Source organism: Ursus maritimus, unplaced genomic scaffold (genome assembly GCF_017311325.1).
Source record: "Ursus maritimus isolate PB19 unplaced genomic scaffold, ASM1731132v1 scaffold_27, whole genome shotgun sequence".
Lineage (NCBI taxonomy): Eukaryota > Metazoa > Chordata > Mammalia > Carnivora > Ursidae > Ursus > Ursus maritimus.
The window spans coordinates 32,764,065-32,791,525 of NW_024425230.1; the positions used below are offsets into that span (position 1 = coordinate 32,764,065).

Here is a 27,461-nt window from a genome sequence, read left to right on the forward strand (position 1 = left end):
TAATTACCCTTTCTCCACTTCCTCTCTACCTTTAAGAACCTTTCCTTTTCTGTAGTCATTGCGAGCACCCCTCCACTTGCTACACGGGATGCTGCCGAATTCATGAACTGACTAATAAAGCCAATTTGATCTTTTTAATTTACTCAGCTGGATTTTTTGTTACTTAACAGCCCTATTCAGTGAAATTGGGAATAAGGGACAGGTGGTAAAAAATGTGTAATTATAATTGTCAATTATATAGTTATGATAGTTTATTAAAACTAAGAAGCATTTCAAGCAAAGAATAGGCCCCCCAGTCTCCTAATCCACAGTAAGGAAGACAATATGGTAAGCACTTCAAGAGTTCTCACCGTGACTCTCTTCATATCTAGCTGGCGCAGCTGCGTCATATTCTGAAGGACAGTGTGTTTGTACCATGACTCTTGAGCTATTGGATTGCCATCAAAGGTGATGTCTGAGAGAGAAGAAGAGTCAGCAAGGCAGCAAACACTTTCAAAACTGCAGGAGAGACAGAAACCACTGGATTATTGTGAGACCTTCCAACAGTACTTTCATTTATTGAATATACATTCTTATTTTAGAATAGTTTTAGATTTACAGAACAATTAAGATAGTATAGAGTTCCCACATATTCTGCACTCAGTTTTCCCTATTATTAACATCTTGTAGTAGTATTGTACATTTTTTACAATTGATTTACAATTATTTACAAATCATTTAGAATCCATTCATTCATTCCTTACTTTCTGGCACTGTAAGATTCTCTAGACTCATATATTTCCTACCCCACTCCTAGAATCAGACATTTCTCCAAGGAGTCATGATTCCTTTTATTGGAGAATGGTATTAGAACCAAAGATCTGGTGGCTAAGTACACTTTTCGTCCCTGGGGTGTCATTTTTTTCATGCCCTCTCCTGACAGAGCAAGGAAATGTGTGTGTGTACACTAACCTGTGTATATATATATTATCTATGATATGTAACCATCTATGTCTATATTAGGCTAAACATTAGTTCACACTGATGTTTCCCAACTCTAATCTATTATCAAAAGGATCATTGTAGCCTCTTTCCCTTGCTTATCTGTAAATTCCTACTCCAACAAAGAGAAACGTGACTCTCACCAGCTCTCATCCATTTACTTAATTGTTCAAGTCCAGAATATATGCGTAGTGGTATCAGAATTTTCAACCTGAATCCCCATGGGAAACAACTATTAAATACAACCACTATGTGTAATTCCTTTAGCATTTAGTCTTACACATTCATTCCAATGTTACTTAGGTCAGCACCTCCCCTCCTGCTATCCCTTCAGCATAGTTGTTTCATACAGTTGAAATATACCTAGCTTCTTTTGTCATAGTCTATACTCATTTCTTCCTGGGATCCTCTAACCTCCTAAATATTTTAATTTGTATACATTAAGGTTCTCCCTGTGCTGTAAAGTTCTGTGGGTTTTGACAAATGCAGAAGTATCATACAGAATGGCTCCATGACCCTAAACAATCCTATTCAACCCTCCTCCTCTCTTCTTCAATCTCTGGCAACCACTTATCTTTTTACTGTCTTTATAGTTTTGCCTTTTCCAGAATGTCATATAGCTGGAATCATACAGAATATAGCCTTTTCACACTGACTTCGGTCACTTAGCAATATGCATTTAAGGTTCTTCCATGTCTTTTTGTGTCTTCAGAGCACACACGCTCTCTCTCATCACTAAGTAATATTCCATTGTATGTATGTACCACAGTCTGTTTACCCATTCAGCTACTGAAGACATCTTGGTTGCTTCCACATTTTAGTGATTATGAATAATGCTGCCATAAATATTTATCTGCAGGTTTTTGTGTGAACATAAGTTTTCAACTCAATTGGGTAAATACTTAAGATTGCAATTGCTGGATCATATTGTAAGAGTAAGTTTAGCTTTGTGAGAAATAGCCAAACTGTCTTCCAACGTGGCTGTTACATCTTGCATTCCTGCCAGTTCCACATTCTCACGAGCATTTGGTATTTGTCAGGTTTTTTTTTTTTTATATATAAGTCATTCCAATAGGTGTGTAGTGGTGTCCCATTGTTTTAATGTGCAATTCCCTAATGTCAAAGGACGTTGAACATTTTTTCAATATGCATATTTGCCACCTGTATATCTTCTTTGCATTTTCAGCTCTTGTGCCCATTTTTTCATTGAGTTGTTTCCTTATTTTTGAGTTTTAAGAATTTTGGGGGGGGGGATGGTTAAGTTTTTATTTTCATTCCAGTTAGTTAACATACAGTGCTATATTAGTTCCAGGTGTACAATATAGTGATTCAATACTTTCATACATCACCTTGTTCTCATCATGACAAGGACACTCCTTAACCCTCTTTACAGCCCATCCCCTCTGGAAAACATCAGATTGTTCTCCATAATTAAAAGTCTATTTTTGGTTTGCCTCTCTCTTTTTTCCCTTTACTCACTTGTTTTGTTTCTTAAATTCCACATTAAGACTGAAATCATATGGTATTTGTCTTTCTCTGACTTATTTTATTTAGCATAATACTCTCTACCGCCATCCATGTCATTGCAAATGGCAAGATTTCCTTCTTTTTTATGGCTAATATTCCATTTTATGTGTGTGTGTGTGTGTGTGTGTGTGTGTGTGTGTGTGTGTGTATCCCACATCTTTCTTATCCACTCACCAATCAATGGACACTTGGGTTGCTCCATATCTTGGTTATTGTAAATAATGCTGCTATAAATATAGGGGTGCATGTATGCCTTTGAATTATTGTTTTTGTATCCCTTGGGTAAATACGTAGTAGTGCAATTGCTGAATCATAAGGTAGTTCTATTTTTAACTTTTTGAGGAATCTTCATACTGTTTTCCCTAGTGGCTGCACCAATTTACGTTTCCACCAACAGTGTACAAGGGTTCTTTTTCTCCACCCTGCCAACACCTGTTGTTTTTGTATTGTTGAATTTTTGTATATCATGGATATGTATAAAAATATACCTGTATACATATAATTTAACAGATATAATATTTGTGAATATTTCTCCTATGCTGTGACTTGTCTTTTCACACTTTCTTAATAGTGCCTTTCACTCGGCAGAAATTCTTGATTTTAATGATGCCCAGCTAATAAATTTTTTCTTTCATGTATCATGGTCTTGGTGTTATTAAAAATTCATCACCAGGGGCACCTGAGTGACTCAGTTGTTAAGCGTCTGCCTTCAGCTCAGGGCGTGATGTCAGGGTCCTGGGATTGAGCCTCGCATCGGGCTCCTCCGCTGGGAGCCTGCTTCTTCCTCTCCCACTCCCCCTGCTTCTGTTCCCTCTCTCACTGGCTGTCTTTCCCTCTGTCAAATAAATAAATAAAATCTTTAAAAAAATATTCATCACCAAACCCAAGAAGATTTTCTCCTAAATTTTCTTCTAAAAGTTCTATAGCTCTGTGTCTTATATTTAATCTACAAACCATTTTGAGTAAATTTTGTAAAAGGTATAAGGTCTATGTCTAGATTCTTTTCTTAATGTGAATATCCAATATTTCCAGTATCATCTTGAAAAGACTACCCTTTCTCTATTGAATTGTCTTTGCTCCTTTGTCATAGATTGCTTGACTCTATTTGTGTGAATCTATTTCTAGGCTCTCTATTATTTTCCACTGATATATATGTCTACTCTTTCACCAATACCACACTGCCTTGATTATTGTACCTTAATAATTAAGTCTTGAAATAGGTTAGTGTGAGTCCTCCAATTGTGTTCTTCAGTATTGTGTTGCTATTCTAGGTCTTAGCTCTCACATACAAACCTTAGAATCCATTCACTGATACCAACTTGCTGGGATTTTGATTGGGACTTTATAAAAATTGAGGTATAATTGATATACTCTATTAATTTCAGGTATATAACATAATAATTCAAATGTGTATAGATTGTGAAATATGTCTAGTATAACATCCAGTTACAGATTTTTTACAGAATTTTTTTTCTTGTGGTAAGAACTTTTAAGATCTACTCTCTTAGCAGCTTTCCAATATGCAACCCAAGTATTATTAATAATAGTCGATATACTGTACATTATATTCCCATGACTAATTTATTTTATAACTGAAAGTCTGTACGTTTTGACTTCATCCATTTCATTCCCTGCCAGCCCTCTGCCTCTGGCAACCACCAATCTGTATCTATTACTTTGTTTTGCTTTTTTTGTTGTTGGTTTTTGTTTTTGTCTTTAGATTCCACATATAAGCAAAATTATCTGGTATTTGTTTTTCTCTGTCTGACTTATTTCACTTAGCATAATGCCGCGAAGTTCATTCATATAGTCGCAATTGGCAAGATTTCATTCTTTTTTTATGGCTGAATAATAAATGCCCATTATCTATCTATCTTTCTATCTCTCTATCCATCTATCTAGCCATCCACCCTACATTTTCTTTATCCATTCATCTGTCCATTGACACTTTTTTTTTTTTTAAGAGGGAGAAAGCGCACAAGTGGTGGTGAGGGGCAGAGGGAGGAGAGAAAGGATCTTAAGCAGTGTACAGTGTACACTCCAGTGTGGAGATCGATACAGGGCTTGATTTTACAACCCTAAGATCATGACCTGAGCCGAAATCAAGAGTCAGACGTTTAACCAACTGAGCCACCCAAGCGCCCCTGTCCATGCACACTTAGACTGCTTCCAGATCTTAGCTACTATAAATAACGCTGCAATGAAGATGCAGATATCTTTCCAAGTTAGTGCTTTCATTTTCTTTGGATAAATACCCAGAAATGGAATTACTCAATCATACGGTAGTTCTATTTTTAATTTTTTGAGGACTTTCAATTTTTAAAAGGACTACTCAACTTTCTAAATAATATCCCAGAGCAGGTTAGTAAAAATCATTTATATTAGAATCATCCTCATTCAATGACTGTTCAAATAACTAATGTAAACATTTAGACCTAAAAATACTTCCTTTACTCAGGCAATATATTGAATGTCTCTTCTTCCCGTGTTAAAAAAAGCTAGAGGGTATAGAATATTTACGGTACAGAAAATAAATAATATGTTGACAAGTAAGGTCAAGGCAAGGTCTATAGCAAGAATAAAGTTCATTATTTTTTTATTGTCACATTTAAATATTTCTTCTATGTTTTCCTCCCACTCAAGGTAAAAAGATCCTCTCTTATCAATTATTTTACTGTAGAGATTATTTTTACCATCTAATAGGTAAATCTCACAATTCATGCGCTCATTATGGTTTTTGAAACGTGTTTATTAGATAATTATGGGAAGACATTTTCCCCCAGTTTTACTGAGAAATAATTGACATACATCATTATATAAGTCTAAGACATACAGTATAATGCTTAGATTTATATATATTGTGAAATGATGATCATAATAGGGTCAGCTAACATCCATTTTCTCATACAGATGCAATACAAAGAAAAGAAAGAACAAAAGAGTGAAGAAAAAATTTCCTCCTAATGATGAGAACTCATAGCATTTACTTTTTTTTTTTTTTTCTTAAGTAGGCCCCATGCCCAGCATGGAGCCCGATGTGGGGTTTGAACTCACAATCCTGAGATCCAGACCTGAGCTGAGATCGAGAGCCGGCGCTTAACCAACTGAGCTATTCCGGTACCCCCACAGCATTTACTTTCTTAACAACTTTCCTATATATCATACAGCAGTGTTAGCTGTGATCATCGTATAGTACTTTACACCCCTAGTACTGATTTATCTTTTTTTTTTAAGATTTATTTATTCATTTTAGAGAGAGACAGAGAGAGGATGAGAGAATCCATGAGTGGGGGGAGGGGCAGAGAGAGAGAATCTTCAAGCGACTCCGTGCTGAGTGTGGAGCCTAACACGGGGCTTAGTCCCAGGACTCATGAGATCATGACCCAATAAACAGAACCAAGAGTCAGATGCTTAACTGACTGAGCCACTCAGGTGCCCCAGTACGATTTATCTTATAACTGGAAGTTTGGACCTTTTGACCATCTTCCTCCAATTCCCTCTTCCCCATCCTCCACCTCTGGTAACCACAAAGTCCGATCTCTTTTTCTGTGAGCTTGGTTTTTGTTTTTGCTTTTTGATTCCACATATAAGTGAGATCATACAGTATCTATCTTTTTCTGCCTGACTTATTTCACTTAGCATAATGCCTCAGGGTCCATCCACGGAATGGTATGAGTTCCTTACTTCTTATGGTTGAATAATATTCAGATATATATATTTATGTATATATTCATGGATGTATATAAACCATAACTTCTTTATCCATTCATCCATCAATGGACAATTGTTTCCATGGCTTGGTTACTGTAATAATGTTGCTGTGAACAGAACAGTGCAGATATCTTTTCAAGTTAAAGTTTTCATTTCCTCTGGGTATATTCCAAGAGGTGAAATTGCTGCATTTTATGTTAGCTGTGTTTTTAATTTTCTGAAGATCCTCCATACTGTTTTCCGTAGTGGTCATATGAATTTACAATCCCACCAACAGTGCACAGGGTTCCCTTTTCTCTACATCCATACCAGCATTTGTTATCTCTTGTCTTTCCGATGATGGTCATTCTAACAGGCATGAGGTGATAACTCTTTATGGTTTTAATTTGCATTTCCCTAATGACTAGTGATGTTGAGCATCTTTTCATGTATTTTTTGGCCTTTTGTATATCTTCTTTGAAGAAATATCAATTCAGGTCTTTTGCCCATTTTTAAATGGGGGTTATTTATTTTTTTGCTATTGAGTTATATGAGTTCTTTATATATTTGTGATATTAACCCCTTCTCAGATAAGTGGTTTACAAACATTCTTCCCATTGCATAGGTTGTCTTTTCCCTTTGTTGATGGTTTCTTTTGCTGTGTAGAAGCTTTTTAGTTCGATGCAGTACTTCTTATTTATTTTTTATTTTGTTGCTTATGCTTTATGTGACATATTTTAACGCAGGGCTTGAACTCACAATCCTGAGATCAAGAGTTGGACACTTAACCAACTGAGCCATTCAGGTGCTCCCTAGGCCCCCCAGATCCTACATTTAAGTCTTTAATCCATTTTGAGTTAATTTTTGTGAGTAGTGTAAGATAGGAGTTCCGTTTGATTCTTTTACATGTGAGTATCCAATTTTCCCAGCACCATTTATTGAAGAGGTTGTCTTTTCTCCATTGAGTAGTCTTTGCTCCCTTGTCAAATATAAGCTGACCTGTTATACTTAGGTTTATTTCTGAGCTCTTAATTCTATTCCATTGGTCTAATTGTCTGTTTTTATTCTAGTACCATACTGTTTTGATGACTATGGCTTTATAGTGTAGCTTAAAATCAGGAAACGTGATGCCTCCTGTTTTGTTATTCTTTCTCAGGATTTCTCTGGCTATTTCAGGGTCTTTTGTGCTTCTACATAAATTTTAGGACTGTTTTTTGACTTCTGTAAAAAATGTTACTGGAATACTGATAGGGAATGCATTGAATCTATATATGGCTTTTGGTAGTATTGACATTTGAACAGTATCAATTGGGAAGACATTTTTTAAAAGGCCATTGCATACAGGTGAAAATGAGAGTCCACTAACTGAAACTTAACAATTATTACAAGCATAAATAAACTTGAACAAACATTGTAATTTTTCCCACCTAGCATTAACAAAATTATTTTCCCCCATCAATATAAAATATCTCAGAATAGTTTCTGGTGTTTAAAGGATGTTTAAAAAATGCTTCTCTTCTTCCCTGACAGTTGTTTCCATAAAGCTAAAATCAAATAAAGATGCTTCCGACATTTCAAAACTGAAACACAAGGCAAATTCGTTTTTCTTCTACAGTGTTAAGTGAATGAAGTCATCATCTTCCATCCACAAATTTGCTTCTCTATGTATATTTCCTATATGATAAGTAATGTCACCACCAAGTCAGTTGCTGAGAAACAATCTCTTACTCAGAAATTGATGCCTGAGAATACAAACTGGGAAGAGTCATCAAGAGATTTTAAGCAAGGGAGGGGGGTTCTAATAGGATTAGAATAACTAGTAATTATTAGAATAATTACTAACATTATAGGAGGTAGAAAGGAAAGAAATGATTTAAGAGCAAAAAACTAATTAGAGATTGCAATAAGTAGAGGTAAAAAAGGAGAAAGGCTCTAACATATCAAAAACTAAGGTAGAAGCCATGAGAGTAAAGAGGAAAGGATAGGTTCCACGGAAACCAGGGTGTAGCATGTACAGAAACTAGTACCTCTTTGGATGTGAGGAAGAGAGGAATCTAGAATAACACCCAGGTTTCTCTCTTGGGTTAATGAGGACATGTACTTTGTCAAAATTCCTTGAAGTCTAAAATGGATGCTTTTTGAAATTACATGTAAACTATATATCAATCTATCAATTTTTAAATCAAAAAATACAAAAATTTAAACATACAAAAAATACATATTTGACAGGTCATCTTTTCATATATCAGGTCTCCTTTATTTGGAACAGTATGTTGTTGTTTTTTTTTTTAAAGATTTTATTTACTTATTTGTCAGAAAGAGAGAGAGAGAGCGAGCGAGTGTAAGCAGGCAGAGCAGCAGGCAGAGGGACGGGGAGAAGCAGGGCTCCCAGCTGAGCAGGGAGCCTGACATGGGGTTTGATCTCAAGACCCTGGGATCATGACCTGAGCCGAAGGCAGATGCTTAACCGACTGAGCCACCCCAGCACCCCTGGACAGTATGTTATAATGGTGACCCATGGTTATTAGGACATGTTTCAAAAAGGCTTTCATTAAGCTTTCCTCCAACTACCACAAGATGGGATACTAAGTTCAACCTTCAAGAAATTAAGTAATGTGAAAAGCAGAGGCAACAGAGCCAGTAGAGGCAAGCAAACCCTTCTATGCTGAAGAGCAATTTCCTTCAATGGCCCAGCATATTTAAACAGAATTAAACTGTAAAGTTCTTGAGGGCTAGAAATGTGCTGTGAACACTATCCCAAAACCTAACACAGTGCCTAGCATCTAGTAAGTGTGCGATAAAGTTTTGGTGAATGAATGAAAGAATATGAAGAATGGACATGACTTCAAAAGGCTTATCCTTGATATAAAAATTAATAAATAATTTTTCTTACATTAGTCTTAGAATTATTTAAAAGATATCATGTTATCAGGAATCATTATGATCTGATATCTGTCACTAATCAGGTAAGTGTACTGAAAAGTGGAAAAAATATGTCCAGAAGCATAGAGAAGTTGGAAAACTTCATTTTATTGTAGGTAAATCCTGATTTTATTGTTATTTACTTAGTCTTTTACGATTTTATTTATTTATTTGAGAGAGAAAGAGAGCACAAGCAGGGGGAGTGGCAGAGGGAGAGGGAGAAGCAGCCTCCCATGTCCCCACTGAGCAGGGAGCCCACCATGGGGTTTGATCTCAGGACCCCAAGATCATGACCTGAGCCAAAGGCAGATGCTTCATTGACTGAGCCACCCAGGCGCCCCTATTGTTATTTAATATTTATTTACAAGTCGGACTGCAGAGAGTCTAGGATTTATTTCTTTTTTTAAAAAAAGATTTATTTATTTATTTTAGAGAGAGGGAGTATAAGTTGGGGGGAGGGACAGAGGGAAAGGGAAAGAGAGAGAATCCTGAGCAGACTCTGAGCTGAGTGCAGAGCCTGACGTGTGACTCAATCCCACCCCCGAGATCATGACCTGAGCTGAAACTAAGAGTCGGATGCTCAACTGACTGAGCCACCCAGGCGCCTATGAGTCAATGATTTATTTCTTACTGCAAGTATAATTTTAAACTAAAATGACTGTAGCGTTTCCTAGCCCAAATGCTCAAGTATTCCTTTGGGGGATGTAATTAGTCCAATGATTACCAAATGAGTGGTGTTAAACACAAAACTACACAGTATCTTCACTGGATTAAAATATAAAGCACATTAGTGAATACAGAAGAATATACTACGTCCAGTGAATGTAGTCATTATGAAGCTGTTCAGAGATCTAGGAGACCTGCTGATGCCCACCTGGTCTATGTCTATAATTCAAGCACAACCAAAGAAGCACCAGGAGTAGGAAAATCACTACCATCTTTAGCAGGTACTGTTCTGGCAACCCTTCCCAGGTCGGCTGCTAGCACTGATATTCAGACTAAAGTCTTTATGCTTAGAATAGTTTTATTCAAGTAAAAGTAAATCTATATTTGATCCAGAAGATTCCTCACAAAATTCCATTTCCATCTGCAAGGCATTTGACTAATAAACATGCCATACATTCCTAGAAATGCACTGACAAAGTACATATGATTTTAAAGACATTCTCTAACCAAATGAAAGAAGACTCGTTAAGTACAAATCCAGGCTAATGAAGGGTTACATTGTACCTAACCAAAGAAAATCAAAATCAGATTGTAAAATAAAAACAAAAACACCTGGAAATAGGACAGTTAAGTATAGTGAAATACTACTGGCTTCTAAGAACAGTCTCTTTCTTTTTAAGAATACTCAGTTGCTTGCCTCTTCTGAGTACCAAGAATGGAAAAGCTTGGGTCCAAAGGCTGACATTTAATTCATAAGTTGACTTTAATCTTTTTCCAGATTACTCATACATTTGTTCTTCCCCTAGTGGTCTCCTCCCAATGCCACATCTGCTTCCTATCTGCTAAAGAACCTACAGAGGAACAATGTGTCCCTACTGACCAAAATTCACATTTCAAAAGGAAAAGAACATATTTCAGTCCATTTTACACTTACTTAATAAAATACAGAGAAAATAAAATTCCCATATATGCATGTATACCACATATTTAAATAGCAATCCCCAAATATCAGTTAAATTTCTCCAATTACTTTAGAAAAAGGGTTTTACTCTTTCATACCATTTAAGTACCATATACTCTAAAATAATCTTAACAAAACCTCACTTATTTTATATTGATCAGTGAAAATTTTACTGGATAGTTACTATGTATCTAGCAGGCTGAAATAAAATGGAACAGTAGAATAAATCAAGTGTTCTCACAAGAACTAAAATATACACAACTGACAAATATAAAATACCTAGAAAAATCTGAACAATAACATAATTAAGGATTAAAGAATGAAGCACAGTTAAAGAAAAGAGCACATAATGAAGGTGTTTGTATGTCTGATAGAATGAAGTTTGTGGAGTGAGGCTTTTGCTAAAAACAACTAAAAATGCTACGTAAGATATATTTTAAAAATCTTCTCAAGTGCATCCACGACCTGCTAAACAAAATGAGAAATACACAGGGAAGAAGAAAGAAGAAAGAAGAAAGAAGAAAGAAGAAAGAAGAAGAAGAAGAAGAAGAAGAAGAAGAAGAAGAAGTAGTAAAGTTGGGAACCCTAAGAGGTAACCAGAATATTGAAACTAACCTTTTTGCTGTGAGGGCATTTACTGAACCCAATGAACTTGAACTTTGGTTCATACAATCTTCAAAGCTGGAGGATAGAAGACAAATCCCAGGGGCTACCCAAGTTGGAAAGCCTAACTGGAGACTTGTCCGTAAGTCTGAGACCCAAGGACTAAACTATCAATATAGAGTTAATTAGTTATAAACTTTCCTACCCACTACCCAAGATATATAGCCCATCTCAAAACCTGGGGCTAGGAAGGAGAGGAGAATTCTTCCTTGATTACTTGTAACCACAAACCGCAATTTGCAGCCTGAATCCACGCTGAATGGGTGGTCTAAAATATTTTAAGGGAACTGATATTTTGAAGATGTCTAAAGCTGGCTATGCCTATAGGCTTCTGATAGAAACAAATGAAACTCCTTCACGGGGGCACCTGGGTGGCTCAGTTGGTTAAGTGTCTGCCTTCAGCTCAGGTCATGATTCTGGAGTCCCAGGATCAAGCCCCGCATCGGGCTCTCTGCTCAGCAGGAAGTCGGCTTCTCCCTCTGCTTCTCCTCCTAGCTCCTGCTCTCTCTCTCAAATAAAGAAAGTAACTAATTAAATAAAAATCTAAAAAAAAAAAGAAAGAAAGAAACTCCTTCATGGAGGAACCTACCTTCATAAAAGACCCCCAAAGAATTTCTAAAGATAAGGTACCAAAAATATATAGCTCATAGTTCAAAAGGAAATAAAACACTGATTGACAGGCAGCAGAAACAACAGGTGACATAGATTGGCTAAGACTTTTTCATATAATTGGATTATGAAACATAGGATATAAAACACTATATTTCAAGAAATAAAAACAGGTTGGGACAGCTGGGTGTCTCAGTGGGTTAAGCTTCTGCCTCTTGATTTCGACTCAGGCCATAATCTCAGGGTCGTGAGATTCAGTCCGGGGTGGGGCTCTGCATTCAGCACAGAGTCTGCTTGAGATTCTCTTCCTCCCTCTCCTTCTACCCCTCCCCCTGCTAGCACTCTTTCTCTCTCTCTCTCTAAATAATAAATAAAATCTTTTTAAAAAAAGAAAGAAAAACAGGTTTGAAAATAAGTAAACTCCAAGAAGATCTGAAAAGACATAGAACTTCTACTGACTAGAAAAATATTTTAAAAACTAAACTAAAAGAAGTCAAAGGCAGTCGATGGAAATAAAGGGAATCAAGCATTTACATGCCTTTCCCGCATAAAGTGTCCTTCAGGGTGATCAAAAAGTCAATCAAAGTTTTCTTTATAGAAGAAATACAGCTGAAAAAGATGAGGGGTGATGGAATATCATCATTTTGTAATCCCTAAAGAAACAGTGGATCCAGACACTGATCATCAATGACTGCTAAAACACTGAAAAGATGATGCTTTATTAAAAATGAAAGAGGTGAACAACAGCTGAACCCAATAACTAGTTTTGACATTACAGTAAGCAAAACTAGCACACCTGTTTTCTTCCCTTTACAATGCTTTCACTTTCTTGTCTCCCTCTTTTGGTGCTCTTTAACAAATAATCATCTATTTTGATACCTGTTAAGTAATGTTAGTTACTTAGTCACTAAAATTATTTTTAATGCATGATGGTAGTAGGGGTTCTTAGAAACAAGATGGTTCTAAAGAATCTAAAGACACTTTCTAATCATAAGCCATTATTTTTTTGTCATGAAGCAAAAATACGACTGAAACAATCAAAAAAATTTTTTACATACATGAAAAAGACCTCCAAATTTCCCTTGGGGAAGCTACTAGAACCCACCTGTCACAGTGTGTTAAAGATTTTAATATTTGAGAAGCTAAAATGATATCAGAAATGAATAGAAGACTATGGCTATAGACAGAAACAAACAGAAAGTGAGAAGGAGGAGGTAGAGACATAAAGAATTAAACAGAATAGAGAAAAATGTTAAACTCTTTAGGCATCTTTTGCTGCAACGATGCCATTGACAACAGTTCAACAAGGAGACTATCTATTATGTCTGAATGCACCTGATGACAAAAAACACCGGCATAGAACTGAGTATCTCAGAACTGCAGGTGACAATTCTATTAGCTTTCTCTATTACCTTATTCATTCTCTGGCAGTAAAAAGAAAAAAAGGAACATAGCTTCAGTCTCAGGAGATTTACAATGACTCTAATTACCAAGAGTAGATTTCAAGTCATGGTAATATTCTTGTAATGCTAATTTGTGACACTGAAACCAAATTTAAAGTGACAACAAAGTTCTTGATGATATATTTCCTCTTACGAATTGACAGGTGAATGCAAATAAGTCTCCTCAAATTTATAGAGGAAAAAGAGAAGGATTCTTTGCAGTCTCAAAGTGTGATAACAATTCTAAAAAGCATGCTCATCTTAACCACTTTCAACATTTATACTAATTGTTTAAAAATTACACTGTTTGTAATGCAAGCCAAATAACAGTCCCATGTGCAAAGAGATCTAAGTTCTGTACTGTGTAGGTAAGAAGCTCTCTGGGAAAACAACAGACTGATGTAGCATTTGCCAATTTCCATGGTGTAAATGTTCCCAACATGGCTGATTTCAAGCTACAAAGAAGTTGTTGCTGAATTGCAAAGATGCACATAAACTGGTCTAGTGAGCCACACAAGCCGGCTCCAGCATACCACTGCAGACCAAATTCCTCTTTTAAAGTTAATGGAAGGATAGTTATTATTCTGTCATGAAATAATTTTGTACATTTCATGAAATACATGAAATACTCATGTATTTCAATAAAAGAACTTCCTTCTGTTGATGATTTTACAGTATTTTCTGAACTTTTTATCAGATGTACTATGCATACAAAAATTCCACAAATCATAAGTGCACAACATGATGACTTTGCACAAACGGAACACACCCATGTAAATAGTCTCCAGATTAAGAAACAAAACATTATTACCCTAATGGGGAGTAGAATATGTGACCCCAAAATATTATTTTGAGCTGAAGGCAATCAAGACTCAGTAAATTTAAGAGAAACTTTTACCATTCCCTTAACTACCTAAAAGAGTTTAGACAGGAGGCCTGGACCAGAAAGAGAGCTTTATCACAGATAACTCTTAATCTCTAAGACCTATATGTATGGCAGGACAAACATCTAATTACCAAACATCTGCTCTTCTTATCCTGTGAATCGTCCTCCTCTCCTTCAAAGTCCCATGCCCCTATCCCATTCCTCAGCTCAGGATGGCATATTAACCCTCAACTGCTTGACTTGCCCTTGGGCCTCATATTCTCATGGGGCTCCTGTACATATGTAAGTAAATTTGTTTTTCTCCTGTTAATCTGTTGTGTCAATTTGATTATTAAACCAGCTAAAGAACCTAGCAGGGTAGAAGGAAAATTTTTCCTCCTACAGTTGGTGACCATGAAGGGACCTTTACTAGCTGGACATTGCTTGCTCCAAGATACTGTAGCTGAGAGATGCTGGGACCTCTGACAAAAGCCAGCATAAGGTTAAGAATTCTTAGGGGTGCCTGGGTGGCACCGTCGTTAAGCGTCTGCCTTCGGCTCAGGGCATGATCTTGGCGTTCTGGGATCGAGCCCAACATCAGGATCCTCTGCTGGGAGCCCGCTTCTTCCTCTCCCACTCCCCCTGCTTGTGTTCCCTCTCTTGCTGGCTGTCTCTCTCTGTCAAATAAATAAATAAAATCTTAAAAAAAAAAAAGAATTCTTACTATGTCAGTCTCCCAGATTTCTGCCTACAGGATCTGATGGAAGCGAGAGTGGTGAGAGTCCTTTCCATTTTCTATATTAGCACATTACCAGGAGAAAACATCTGTGGAACTACTTCCTTGGATACAGCAACTCTAGTAAAGATTTGGTATGAGCACTGCTGATTATGTTATCATCATAATTCCAGTTATTATCTCAAAATGTTGTGAGCCACAAAAATAAACATATTTCCTTATCAATTCCATTAAAATGAATTTCGTCAGATCTTTAACAATGAGCATTTTAAAGGTTTTTGTCATTTACAGATAATTATTGTTTTACTCTGATGCTTTGCAAAAGCGTTCCTTCAAAAGTACTTCATTTTCAAAGAGATTCAAGGAAAGGACTTTTGATATGTACAGGTTTCTAATAACTTTAAGATCATAAAACTGAACTGGGTAACAATTTACAGAACTAATGGAAAAACTGGATTCAAGTAGAATAAGAATTAATAACACGAGACTAAATGAGCTGGTGAGGATGACTAATAATCTTTATGATTTTTTCATTGAGACATTGCTGGTTCTTTTATGTTTTGTTTTTCCAGGTTTAAGGAAAACTTTTTCTCTTTTTTCTTAAGCTATCAACAATTTCAGTAAGATACATCTTTGTGAACAAATGAAACAATTACTTTTTCTCTCTACCTGATCGCTCTAGAATTGAGAAACTTAGAATTCTTATTTTCATGTCAATATAGTTAATTGCATAAATTCAGTAAGAATCTATTCTCCTTGTAATAGGACACAATTGGAAACATTGGTTATATTGCCAAGGCTTTGGCTGGAATGTCATTTTGAGAATGTGCACAGAATCAAATATGCCAGACAGCTTTAAGGAACTAAGGTTGACTTTATGGAGCCAATAAAACCCCTTGGAAAAATTGGCCCGGTACCTTGCTTACAGGGTTCCCAGCAGTCCCACTAGGTGAGAAAAGAAGGCTACTTCCTGGCACACTCGGAAACCTCAGGATATTTTGGAGACCTCATGAGGAGAGGAACTTACCCAAATCTATAGGTATCGCACACAAAGGCTGATGGTGAGCCCTCTTTTGGCTTCTTAGCCTCACAAGGCTTTTAAAAAGACAAGTCTGAGATTCCTTATGAAAAGTTCCAAGAGAACAGACTAAAAGATTCTACATGATCCATCATCATTCTTGCTGCATTTATATGTAAAGAATCAGGCCAAGTTTACTGAAACTACATTTGATTTGCAAACACACTATTCTTATTGAAGCTATCTCTGACGTGGTGTGACTATAGAGAGAAAAATTGTGCTTCAGTGATACACCTTTCTGGAGATTAGTTTCTAACTGTTAATTGTCTTTGAAGTTTTGCTTTCTAGTGGTAAACTGGATTAGAACCTGAATTTTTAGTTTCTTCCAATATTTAGCTGCAACTCCCCAAACTAACATTTCCAACTTTTCTCCCACCCTTCTGACTTGGAATCACTAACTGAAACTGCTCTTTTTCTGAAGCCATGTAAACTAAAGCTGGACAATTTGATATAAACTTTAAAGAAATCACCCCAACAGTACATGTATGGACAATCTTCATGCCTGTTGCTATACCACTCAGAAAGATCACCCCAGACATTCCAACTACAAATCCCGAAAATCTATCAGATCGCCACCCCTGCCCTTACTAAACATCTAAAGATGTTTGCTTTGAGCCAAATATCTACATATCTTCTTGGCTAGCTGCCTTCAGAATCCCAGAAACCGGGAACTCCAATCATCAACAATTGTTTTTCTTTTGTTTCCATAGAAATTCCTCTTACTACATACCTGATTGCTTGCACCACAGACCTAACTTTGGGAGCGCACATGCACAGCTGCTTTCTGAACGGAGACACAGCTGTCTAACTGAACTGACCTACTCTCAGGACTAAGGGACTGGTTCAATGAGATGGACCAATCTACCAACTCAACTTCTGGACTGTGAAACTTCTTGGAGAAGTTTCAAAAGTGGGACTGGTGGGGAACAGAATACATGACTCCAAAATATGCCACTTTGTGCATGGATTATTCTGAGCTGAAGATAATTAAGACCCACGAGATCCAAGAAAAACTTTTACCTTTCCCTTAACTACCCTAAAAGAACTTAGATAAGAGGCCTGGCTCAGAAAGAGCTATTATCAGAGAAAGTTTTTTATCTGAAACATTTATATCTATATGTATGGCACTTAAATCTATATGTATGGCAGGGCAAACATCTAATTACCAAACATCTGCTCTTCTTATCATCCTGTGAGTCATCCTCCTCCCCTCTGAAGTCTCACGCCCCTATCCCATTCCTTAGCTCAAGATGACATATAAGCCTCTACTGCTCAATTTGCCTTTGGGTCTCATATTCATGAGGCTCCTGTACATATGTAATTAAATTTTTTTCTCCTGTTAATCTGTCTTATGTCAATGTAATTATTAAACAAGCAAAAGATACTAGAAAAGCAGAAAGAAAATTCTTCCTCCCCCATAACACACACCCTGATGTCCCCCTGCCCCCCACGTCTCCTTACAGCCATTACGCCTCCCCGAAGTAACCACTCTCCTGATTCTAACTATAGATAAGGGTTGCCTATCTACTAACTCTATGTAAAATAAATCATTCATATGCACTTACTTGAATCTGGCTTCTTAGGCTTCACATATGCTTTGAAATTCATCCATATTACACGTAGCTGTAGTTCAAGGACTCTCATTAAACTCACTTTCTCTATTCTACTATGAGAGGACAATTCAGATTGTTTGTATGTGAGGTTATTCTAAATAGTGCAATGAGAACATTCAGGTGAACACATTAAGCATTTCTGTGGAGTTTAAACCTAGGAGTGGCATTGCTGAGTCATAAAGTATAGTATTAAATTTGACTTAATAGACACTTCCAGAGCTTTACAAAATAATTTATTGATTTACATCTCCACTGGCAGGTATGGGGGCTCTAGCAGCTTCACATCTTCACCAATATTTTTTTATCTAAATGTTACATATCACCAAATTGTATAATCTTGTCCTATTTTAAAATATTAATTCCTCCACATTTCAATAGCTTCAAATACTGACTTGGGCATCAAAATCATTTGTGGAGCTTAATATAAAACACAAATACCTTGAACCCATCCATATCTAAACCAAAATTGCTAGGGGCCCCAGGGTCCTGGTTATATTATTCGAATAGTTCTGTAAGTGATTTTAGTGCAGAGTCAGGTTTGAGATCACTGATGTAAACTTCAGTACACCCTTAAAGATTTCTAACGTGGGCCTTACAGTTCCTCACTAATACTAAGAAATAAATATTAACATTCACAGTTCTAAGGAGAAAGATGTTTTCTCCAAAGTGACATTGTAATATACCAGCCCACATTCATAAACATAATATGTACAAAAATGTGTATTGCCATATTGCTTCTAATAAAAAATGACAAACTGTCTAAACAACCATCAACTTATTATTTTTAATAAGTGCATAATATTTCAATATTTGGGGGAATATTCTAATTTTCTTGCTGAATTCTAGTCATCTGTGGGAGGAATCTACTATATTAAAATGGAGAGAAATTATAAAAAATAACATATGAGAAGTAAACTTGACAGAGAATTTGTTTGTGGTAATGTTTTGGGGACTATATTGTAAGGTTTCGCCGGCAAAAACAGAATTATCTATCAGGTATAAATAAGTATATCTTGGTCTTGGCGTGGTAATTATGGATAATAATGGAGAGAAAATAAAAAAGAATACTGATAAAAAAAAATACTGAATGGTTTAAATCTTATTTCAAAGGACGCTCTGAAGTAGAGTTTGGTGGGAATCTGTGTAGAAAGGAGAATAAAACCATTTGGGGGAAAAGGAATATATTGATCCAATGCAGTTTAAAATTTGTAGGCACCAATTTTTTCTCTTTGGCATGTTCATGATCAGGACAAATAAAACTAATGTCTTAATCTGTGGTATCTTTCTATTCTACCCATTGCGCAGAGGAAGCCGTAAACTGAAAGACAGTGGAGCTTATTCTAATAATTTTCATGACTTGGCTCAGGTTACTTCCGATGGCAGCAGTCTGCATCATGACTACTCTTGTTGTCCCTTGCTGCCATCAAAGAGAATGCCAGAGCAGCTGGGATAGGCAGTTTTAGAGATCAATATAACTTATGCCTCCATTGTTGGACACTTGTGTTGTTTCCATGTTGAGCTGTTATTTCAAAATTCTATGATGAATGTCCTTGTAGTATTAGCTTGCTAGGGCTGTCACAAACTGGGTGGCTTCAACAACAGAAATGTATTTTCTCACAGTTCTAGAGGCTAGAAGTCCAAGATCAAGGTGTCAGCAGGGTTGATTCCTTCTGAGGCCTCTCTCCTTGGACTGTAGATGGTCATCTCCCTCAGCCTTTTTTTTTTTTAAGATTTTATTTATTTATTTGAGAGAGAGAGATCGAGAGCAAGAGAGAGAATATATATGTATAATATACACACATGTATACAAACATATGCATATATATGAGGTAAATATAGAGACAAACTGGATTTCCCAAACTCACCCTCCAAAAAACAATACCTACCAAGAAGAGCAAATTACAGAACCACCAAGAAAAACCAGTCACATAAAACCAATGCCCATAACATAACTAAAAGACAGAGAAGACCCAAGTATCAAATTACCTGTAAGCACGTAATATGGAAGGGCAATACGAAAAAATTATGTGGAAGAACGAAAAGGGGAGCTAGCACTAGGTAGGTAGTAGGCAGATAGAAAAGGGGAGCTAATAGTGGGTTTAAAACTCATCTAATCACCAGCAGAAAGTCCACAGTAGGCACAACCATATTGGAAGAGTACTGGTAGATCTGAGCTCGTACTACAAGGAAGGGACTTTGAGGAGCACATGATTCGGGGTGGCAGTCTTCAAAAAGTCATTGCTTTTGAGAAGATAGAAAGGAAAGTAGAGCTCTTTGGAGATTGGATGGTGACAGTGAAAAGAGGCAAAGGGGGAAATTTAGAGATTTGCAAGATAAAAGAGAACCAAAAATTTAAAGATTAAAACAGATATACAACTCCTTTTATACACACACATACACACCAACTGTGCTTCACTGCACTGACAGAAGACACAGTTGATGAAAGATTCTTTTTTTAAAAAAAATATGTTATTTATTTATTTGAGGGAGAGAGGATGAGCAGGGAGAGGGCAGGAGGAGAGGGAGAAGCAAACTGCCCACTCAGCAGGGAGCCTGATGCGGGGCTCGATCCCAGGGCCCTGAAATCATGACCTGAGCCGAAGGCAGAGGCTTAACCAACTGAGCCACCCAGGCGTCCCTTAATGGAAGATTCTTACAGACCACCCAAACCCACAAATGAACTGGCAAAACCAGAATAAATACATACGAAGTATTTTAAGAATAGAAATCAAATCCACCACCCCCCAAAAGAAACATGTAACACAACATTCCACACTGAATTAAATATCCTCAAGTAAGCATTTGGAGCTGGGAAAACCCACCTTAAGTAAGAAATTCAAAACTTAAATGCAGATTTGGACAATAAACAGGAAGAAATGACAAAAGAGGTGACTGAACTTAGGAGAGAAATGAAAGGAAAAGAAATCATCACACAAAGGTTAAATTACAAAGTCCCCAAGGGAGAATAGATACAAATAAAATGTTACTAAGGAACACCAAAGAAAGCCAGAAAAACACCCAAGAGAATGAAAATGAAGCAAAGAAATAAAATGGATCATAAATAAAGTGGTTGAACTAGAAGAAAACACGTACGTGCAACTTGAGATCCTAAATATAAAAACAAAGCAACTGAACAGAACTAATACTTAAAACTATAACCCAAGAGGGGCGCCTGAGTGGCACAGCGGTTCGGCGTCTGCCTTCGGCTCAGGGCGTGATCCCGGCATTATGGGATCGAGCCCCACATCAGGCTCCTCCGCTATGAGCCTGCTTCTTCCTCTCCCACTCCCCCTGCTTGTGTTCCCTCTCTCGCTGGCTATCTCTGTCAAATAAATAAATAAAAAATCTTTAAAAAGAAAAAAAAGAAAAAAAAAGAAAAAACCTTTAGGACGTCTAAGCACAAGGATCAAAAGTGAAATTCAGACTGGCATCAGATGCCGTAAACACAATTTACAATGCAAAGAAATAATGCAGCTGTATTCCTTTGAACAACTCAAGGACATAATGAGTGAACCAAAAATCCCATGCTCAGACAAGCTATCCTTCAAGTACCAAAGGTATAGTCAAACTTTTAAGCAGGCAAGATATGGGAATATGCAGTTCCTATGAGCCCTTGCTGAGGAATATTCTGGTTGGGCTGCCCCCGCTGAGAGATGACTGAGTGAGCTTGAGTGAGAGGACCAGTGATGAGCATACAAGAAATGACTGTCGTTCTGGGAGTGAAATAAAGACAGGAAGCTAAGTGGAGGACCGACATGCTATGTATTACGTATCACGTGTTTTATGTGCAGGAAAGTACAAGTAATGCAGCTAAAAAATGGAAGGTTGGAGCAGGAAAGAGGAAAGGAAAATAAGCTAATGATTATTGTGTGGACAATAAGTAAAAGTTAAAGGATACCATTAAAAATGACATCCTAGTAAAGGAGGAACTAAGAAAACGGGTGATTGGAGACCTAAGGCACAGCACAGTGAAAGTAATCACCGAAAGTGCTAAGAGACTAGATCTACATTGTTCTCACCGCAAAACCAGAAATGATAATTATGGGACTTGACAGAGGTTGTAGCTAATGCTATGATGGGAATCGTTTTGCAGGAGGTAAGTGCATCAAATCAACATTTTGTACACTTAAACTTTCATACAATGTTACATGTCGATTACATGTCAGTTAAAAATAGCTGGGACTAAAGGGCAATTAAATGATATTAAGTAAAAAGCAACCAAGAGAACAAAAATACAAAACTTCCCAAATACCAAAAGAAATTTGAAAAGAAAACACATCATGCGAAGAAACATAGCAAGTATAAGCATAACACACATTAGAATTATAATGTAAGATTATATGACAGAAAGACTTCAATCATCTGAATAAACGTCAATGGGCTTAACTCATTTATTAAGAGAAAAAGAATTTCAATTTGGCTATCAAAACAAAACCCCATCATACTGTTTGGAGAGAGATGACAAAAATAAAGCGTTTCAGAAACAGCAGTGGTCAGCAAAGTACAGCTCTTGGACTAAACATGGTCCAGCACCTGTTTTTGTCCATCTCATAAATTATAGTCTATATTTTAAAATCACTGTAAAAAACTCAAAAGATTGACATGTCATAACATGAAAATTATGTAAAATCCAAATTTCAGTATCCATAAATCAAGTTTTTTTAAAAGATTTTATTTATTTGTTTTTATTTATTTTAAAGATTTTATTTATTTGACAGAGAGAGCGAGAGAGCACGAGCAGGGGGAGTGGGAGAGGGAGAAGCAGGCTCCCTGCTGAGCAGGAAGCCCGACTCAGGGCTTGATCCCAGAAGGTTTTACTGGACAGTGTTGCCCGAGGGAATCAATGATAAAACTAGCCCAGTAAAAGAATTAAGTAAAGTAGCAGAATGTAAATTTGTAATTTATAAGTTAATTTATAGTTTTAATGCAATCCCAATAAAAATACCAAAAGCTTCTTAATGGAGTTAGACAAGTTGATAGAGAACCCCAAATCACTGGAGTAAAGATGGGCTTTTATTTTTTAAGATTTTATTTATTTGTCTGACAGCGAGAGCGAGCTAGCAAGGGTGCACAAGCAGAGGGAGCAGCAGGCAGAGGGAGCAGCGGATTCCCCATTGAGCAGGGAGCCTGATGCAGGGCTCAATCCCAGGGCAGACTCTTAAGACTGAGCCCCCCAGGCGTCCCAAAGATGGGCGTTTTAATAAATGGCTCTGGAACAACTGAATAGACATGTGAAAAACAATTAAATTTGCTCCGAACTTCCACTATGCAAGAATAACCTCCAAGTGGATCATGGCTGTAATGCAAATATTGAAAGCATACAAGAACTAAAAAAACCGTGTGCGAATTCCTCTCTGGTACTCATGTATCTGCTGATTTCCACAAAAAAAAGACAACAGAAGGCTAACCCAGAAACTTATGAGATTGGTTTCCTATAGGTGTTGGCGAAAACAGAATGGAAAGGAGTGGGGTTGGGTGAGGGGTAGAAAGAATGGGAAAGTGAAGGATCTCTGAGTGATACTTTTTTGTACAGTTTTTGAGTTTTGGGACCATGTTTTATTACACAAACAGAAAAATAAATATATCAAATTATAGCAAGGTTGAGGGGAAAAACAACAAAAAATAAAATACAAAAAGAAACAAATTTTACTGTTCAAATGAAGAACACCCTGAAAACAGTGGAGGAGAACTAACCCAAGCAAATTCTGAATGCAGGTCTTTGATTATATTTTCAGCTAAAGATAAAAAAGTGTAAATAAATATTGAACCCTGGTTAGTAGCCTTTTTCCTCCCAGAGAAGTATGGGTTAGCAATTCTGAAACTATTTTCTATATATTCAAATGTTGAGCAAATATATAAATATATATAATGGGAGTCAATGTCAGAGAAAGTAATTATAAATATGGAAAGGGGGTGATGGTGGATGACTAAAGTAAGTCCAGTGGTAGTGGACTGTAATTGGAAGTTTCGGGATTGAATTCATGGAGGGTGTCAGTATAAAGCCACAGCTTTTAACATACACAGACAGATAAATAAAGATGTATAATAAACTCGCACACACGCACACAACACTACCTAATACCTAATACCTAATATCCACTGAGAAGGCTTAGAAGCAACGATGCCACAGTAACCATGATCATAACTCAAGTCTTGCTTTCTAAATACCATTGGCCACTAAAAGGAATGAAAACTGTTTGATTCCAAAGCCAGGTCTGCAAAAGATAAGCCTGAAATATCTTGATGTGCTAGAAAGTAAGGAAGAGTTTAAGAAATGATAAGGACATATCAAAAGACAACAGGAGCCAGCTTGACAATTCTGGGGAAATTTGAGCATCAAAATGAATAATAATAGGGGCACCTGGGTGGCTTGGTCAGTTAAGCATCAGATTCTTGATTTCAGCTCAGGTCATGATCACGGTTGGTGAGACTGAGCCCTGTGCCCGGCTCCGCACTCATCAGGGAGTCTGCTGGAGATTCTCTCTCTCCCTCTCCCTCTGCCCATACCACCTGTGCTTGTGCACGGTCTCTCTGTCTCCAAAATAAATAAATAAATCTTTTTTTTTTAAATGAAGAATATAGTAAATGATTATAACCTTGTCTTTCCCTGTATGTAAAAATGTTCTAAAAAGTGGTCACTTAGGATTTTAATTCCTTAGGGCTAAAAGTATGACTCCCTCTTAAATACAAATGCATTTTAACGGTTCACAACTTGCAAAGGCATGACTCCAAGGTTGAATACGCTAGGAGTAGGACAAAAGGCAGCGAGGGAGGCACACATGCTGACTGAGAGCGCAAGGAAGTGAAGTCAGACTGAGGCACAGGTTCGTGTGTGCTTATCCTTAAAGCGTTAATATGTTTTTGAGGCGGGGCAGAAGCACCGTGCTGTGGAAGAATGAAAGAGCTCTGATATCTAGGCCAAGCAGACAGATGGCATTGTGAGGTGAGGCTGGGAGTAGAACACTCAAGCACGTGCACGTGCACACACACACAATGGGATGAAACAGCCCAACATGAAGGGGCTAGTGAGCAGCTAGTCCTAACATTAATGTGAGCATAGGCATGAAAGAGGAAATAAGTTTATTGGGTACCTATTATTATTATCTTCCTGCTCAGCTTCCCTTCCCCTAGCAACAGAACACCTCTGTTCTGTAGCAAACCCAATCCACATACTGATCCCACCCCCACTGTCGTAGGAAATAGGGAACATATGTCCCAGGCTTGAGCATTCGGAGTGCGTTATATGCCCCTGGCCAGAGTGATGACTTCTGACTGGGCACCTGACCTGAATAAGCACCATCAGAATCCTCTGCAGTCGTGCTTCCCAGGCTGAAAGGTACATTTGAATCTTTTCAAAATGACAATTCTGATCCAGTAGGCCTAGGGCAGGGTTTGAGAATCTGGATTTCTAATAAGCTCCCCAGCAACGCTGATGCTGCTAGTCCAGGGTCACAATTGTGAACATTAAGGTCCTTCAGAAACTTCCTGCCGGAGTTATCAGGGAAGAACTGCTCTTTATACCAGAGCTGCTGCAGCTGCTAGACTGTGATTCTGGGCCTGTTGGCTTGTCTACGAGATGCAGGGTTCATTTGGGTTTTTTTTTAAGATTTTATTTGTTTATTTGACAGAGAGAGAGAAAGAGCAGAAGCAAGGGGAGCGGCAGAGGGAGAGGGAGAAGCAGACTCCCCACCCAGCCGTAGCCCGACACAGCGAGCCGTAGGCAGGCAAGAGTGAAGGCAGGCACTTTAACCGACTGAGCCACCCAAGCGCCCCGGGGTTCGTTTGTTTTACATTTCTATCATCCCGTTCTTTGTGTGTTCTCTGTCATTAGATTATATATACACTCATAGAAAACAGAAGCCATAAATGTGTCTCTGTCACTCCCCACAATGCCTTATTTAGTGTTTTACATACAGAACTGCATCATTAATGTTCAACAACCAACTGGGGAAAATTTTTAAATTCTTAGATGAAAGAAATAAAGATATTTTAATGAAATTGTAGAGGAGGAGGAGGACCAGTTTTTAGCTACCATCCTCTGGATAGCCGCAAGATAGTCCTAGATCCTGAGCCCATGCAGCTGTGAAAAATTTCTAGGAAATACCTAACCTAAAAACTATAGCCCTTAACATGAGGTCTATAAGTGACACTGTCAATTTCTTTTTAAACCATAAGAAGGAACTTTTACCAAAAACAATTCTTAGAGATTAGTTGACAGTTTTGAACTGTAAGTCACTGTGATACTTTTTTATGTGCCCAGGACAAACAAGGCTAACTGATTCACTTCCCTTCAAGGCAAGAATCCAGAAGTATCCTCCTTATGGGGAATCCCAACTCCCAACTCCCTTACTTGGCTATAAACAAGATTTCTTAAATAGCCTCCTCCTTCAACCAAGGCTTGATTAGAAATCCACTGACTTTCAAGATCAAGCAATAATTTTCCTTCCTGACCAAGTTACATTTCAGTCCTTCATAAAAGTCATCTTTAATTCTAAAAACTAATATGGAGAAAGCAACTAATTCAATCCATTTAATAACGTATTCACACACACACACGCAAACACACACACACACACTTTCTCAAAGATAAACTCCCCAAAGTGCATACATAATTGTGGATTCTCTTTCTTTCAGGCCACCCAGTCTCCAGGATGGGGGTGTTCTCTTCAGCTCCACCCCTCCTAGAGGGGTTGCTCTCAGTTTTTCAATTCCTCTGCCAGTGGCAGAGTGAGTCAAATATCCAATTCAGGACAGGCGTATTAGGAAGCCTTATTGTAGATGTATATCTAAACTACATTCCGCTATTTTGCACTCCAGTTGTCTGATTCCTGCATCTTTCAATTGATTCAAAACTTAGAGAAGAAGAGAAAGAGTATGATTATCGATCACCCCTTCAAACATTAAGAGTCAGCAGCTTCCGCAGAAATACACAATCCTTATAAATTCGCTCCTAATTTAACACAGCTTTTAAACCACCCGTATTTTTCCATCACAAATTATTAGGGAAAATATTTTTCTTTTGAAAATGACATTGATCCTGCAATCTCAGACATGGACTCAAGAACGACTAAGTGTAGACATTATTATTGTGTGTGCATATGAAAAAGTATCCCAATAATTGAATCATACATCTGTATTGTTTCCTTTTCACTTTGACCCATAATAAAATCTATGCTCAGCTGTATCTTCCACCAGCCAGAGTTTTCTGGTTTAATTAGGTCCTTCCTCAGTCTCTTAAGTAAAGATTAGGATCTGCTAAACCATAGTTTTTGAAACTATTTCTACAGGAAGATAAAGTAATAAAGACAAAACATGAAGTTTTCTGAACAAATGATATGATACTAGAATGTAGTTTAAAGAATCTAAATCTATTTTTAGCCCATTTCAAAACTGTTCATTTTAAATATCAGGAAGTCTTTTCAGAGAAACTGGACACCTGTCAACTCAGGATTAGATTATATAATTGGTTCCTAGCTACAGGAACACAGTATTGTTAATTTAAAGGGAATTCATATCTTTTAAATACCAGACGGCAAAGATGATACATAACATGATAATTTGAAAATCTGATACAAAGAACTTGCGATTTGGCAATGATGGTATGAGACTCATTCTCCCAATGTAAACAACTATGAAACTGGACAAAATATTTGAAGCAAACACTGAACATCAGACAGGAAGGGCTGTGATCCTTGGAGAAGAGAAAAA

The 27,461-nt window shown here is 37.3% G+C and overlaps 1 protein-coding gene across 3 annotated transcripts in view; it reads right to left on the reverse strand.

Annotated features, from left to right (window-relative positions):
- Positions 1-27,461, reverse strand: part of LRRC49 (leucine rich repeat containing 49) — a 150,789-nt gene that overhangs the window by 64,780 nt on the left and 58,548 nt on the right. For all 3 annotated transcript variants that reach the window (XM_040643037.1, XM_040643038.1, XM_008708526.2), the window contains one exon: positions 351-498. In XM_040643037.1, coding sequence (XP_040498971.1) covers positions 351-498 — 148 coding nt within the window. The remainder of the gene's footprint in view (positions 1-350; positions 499-27,461) is intronic.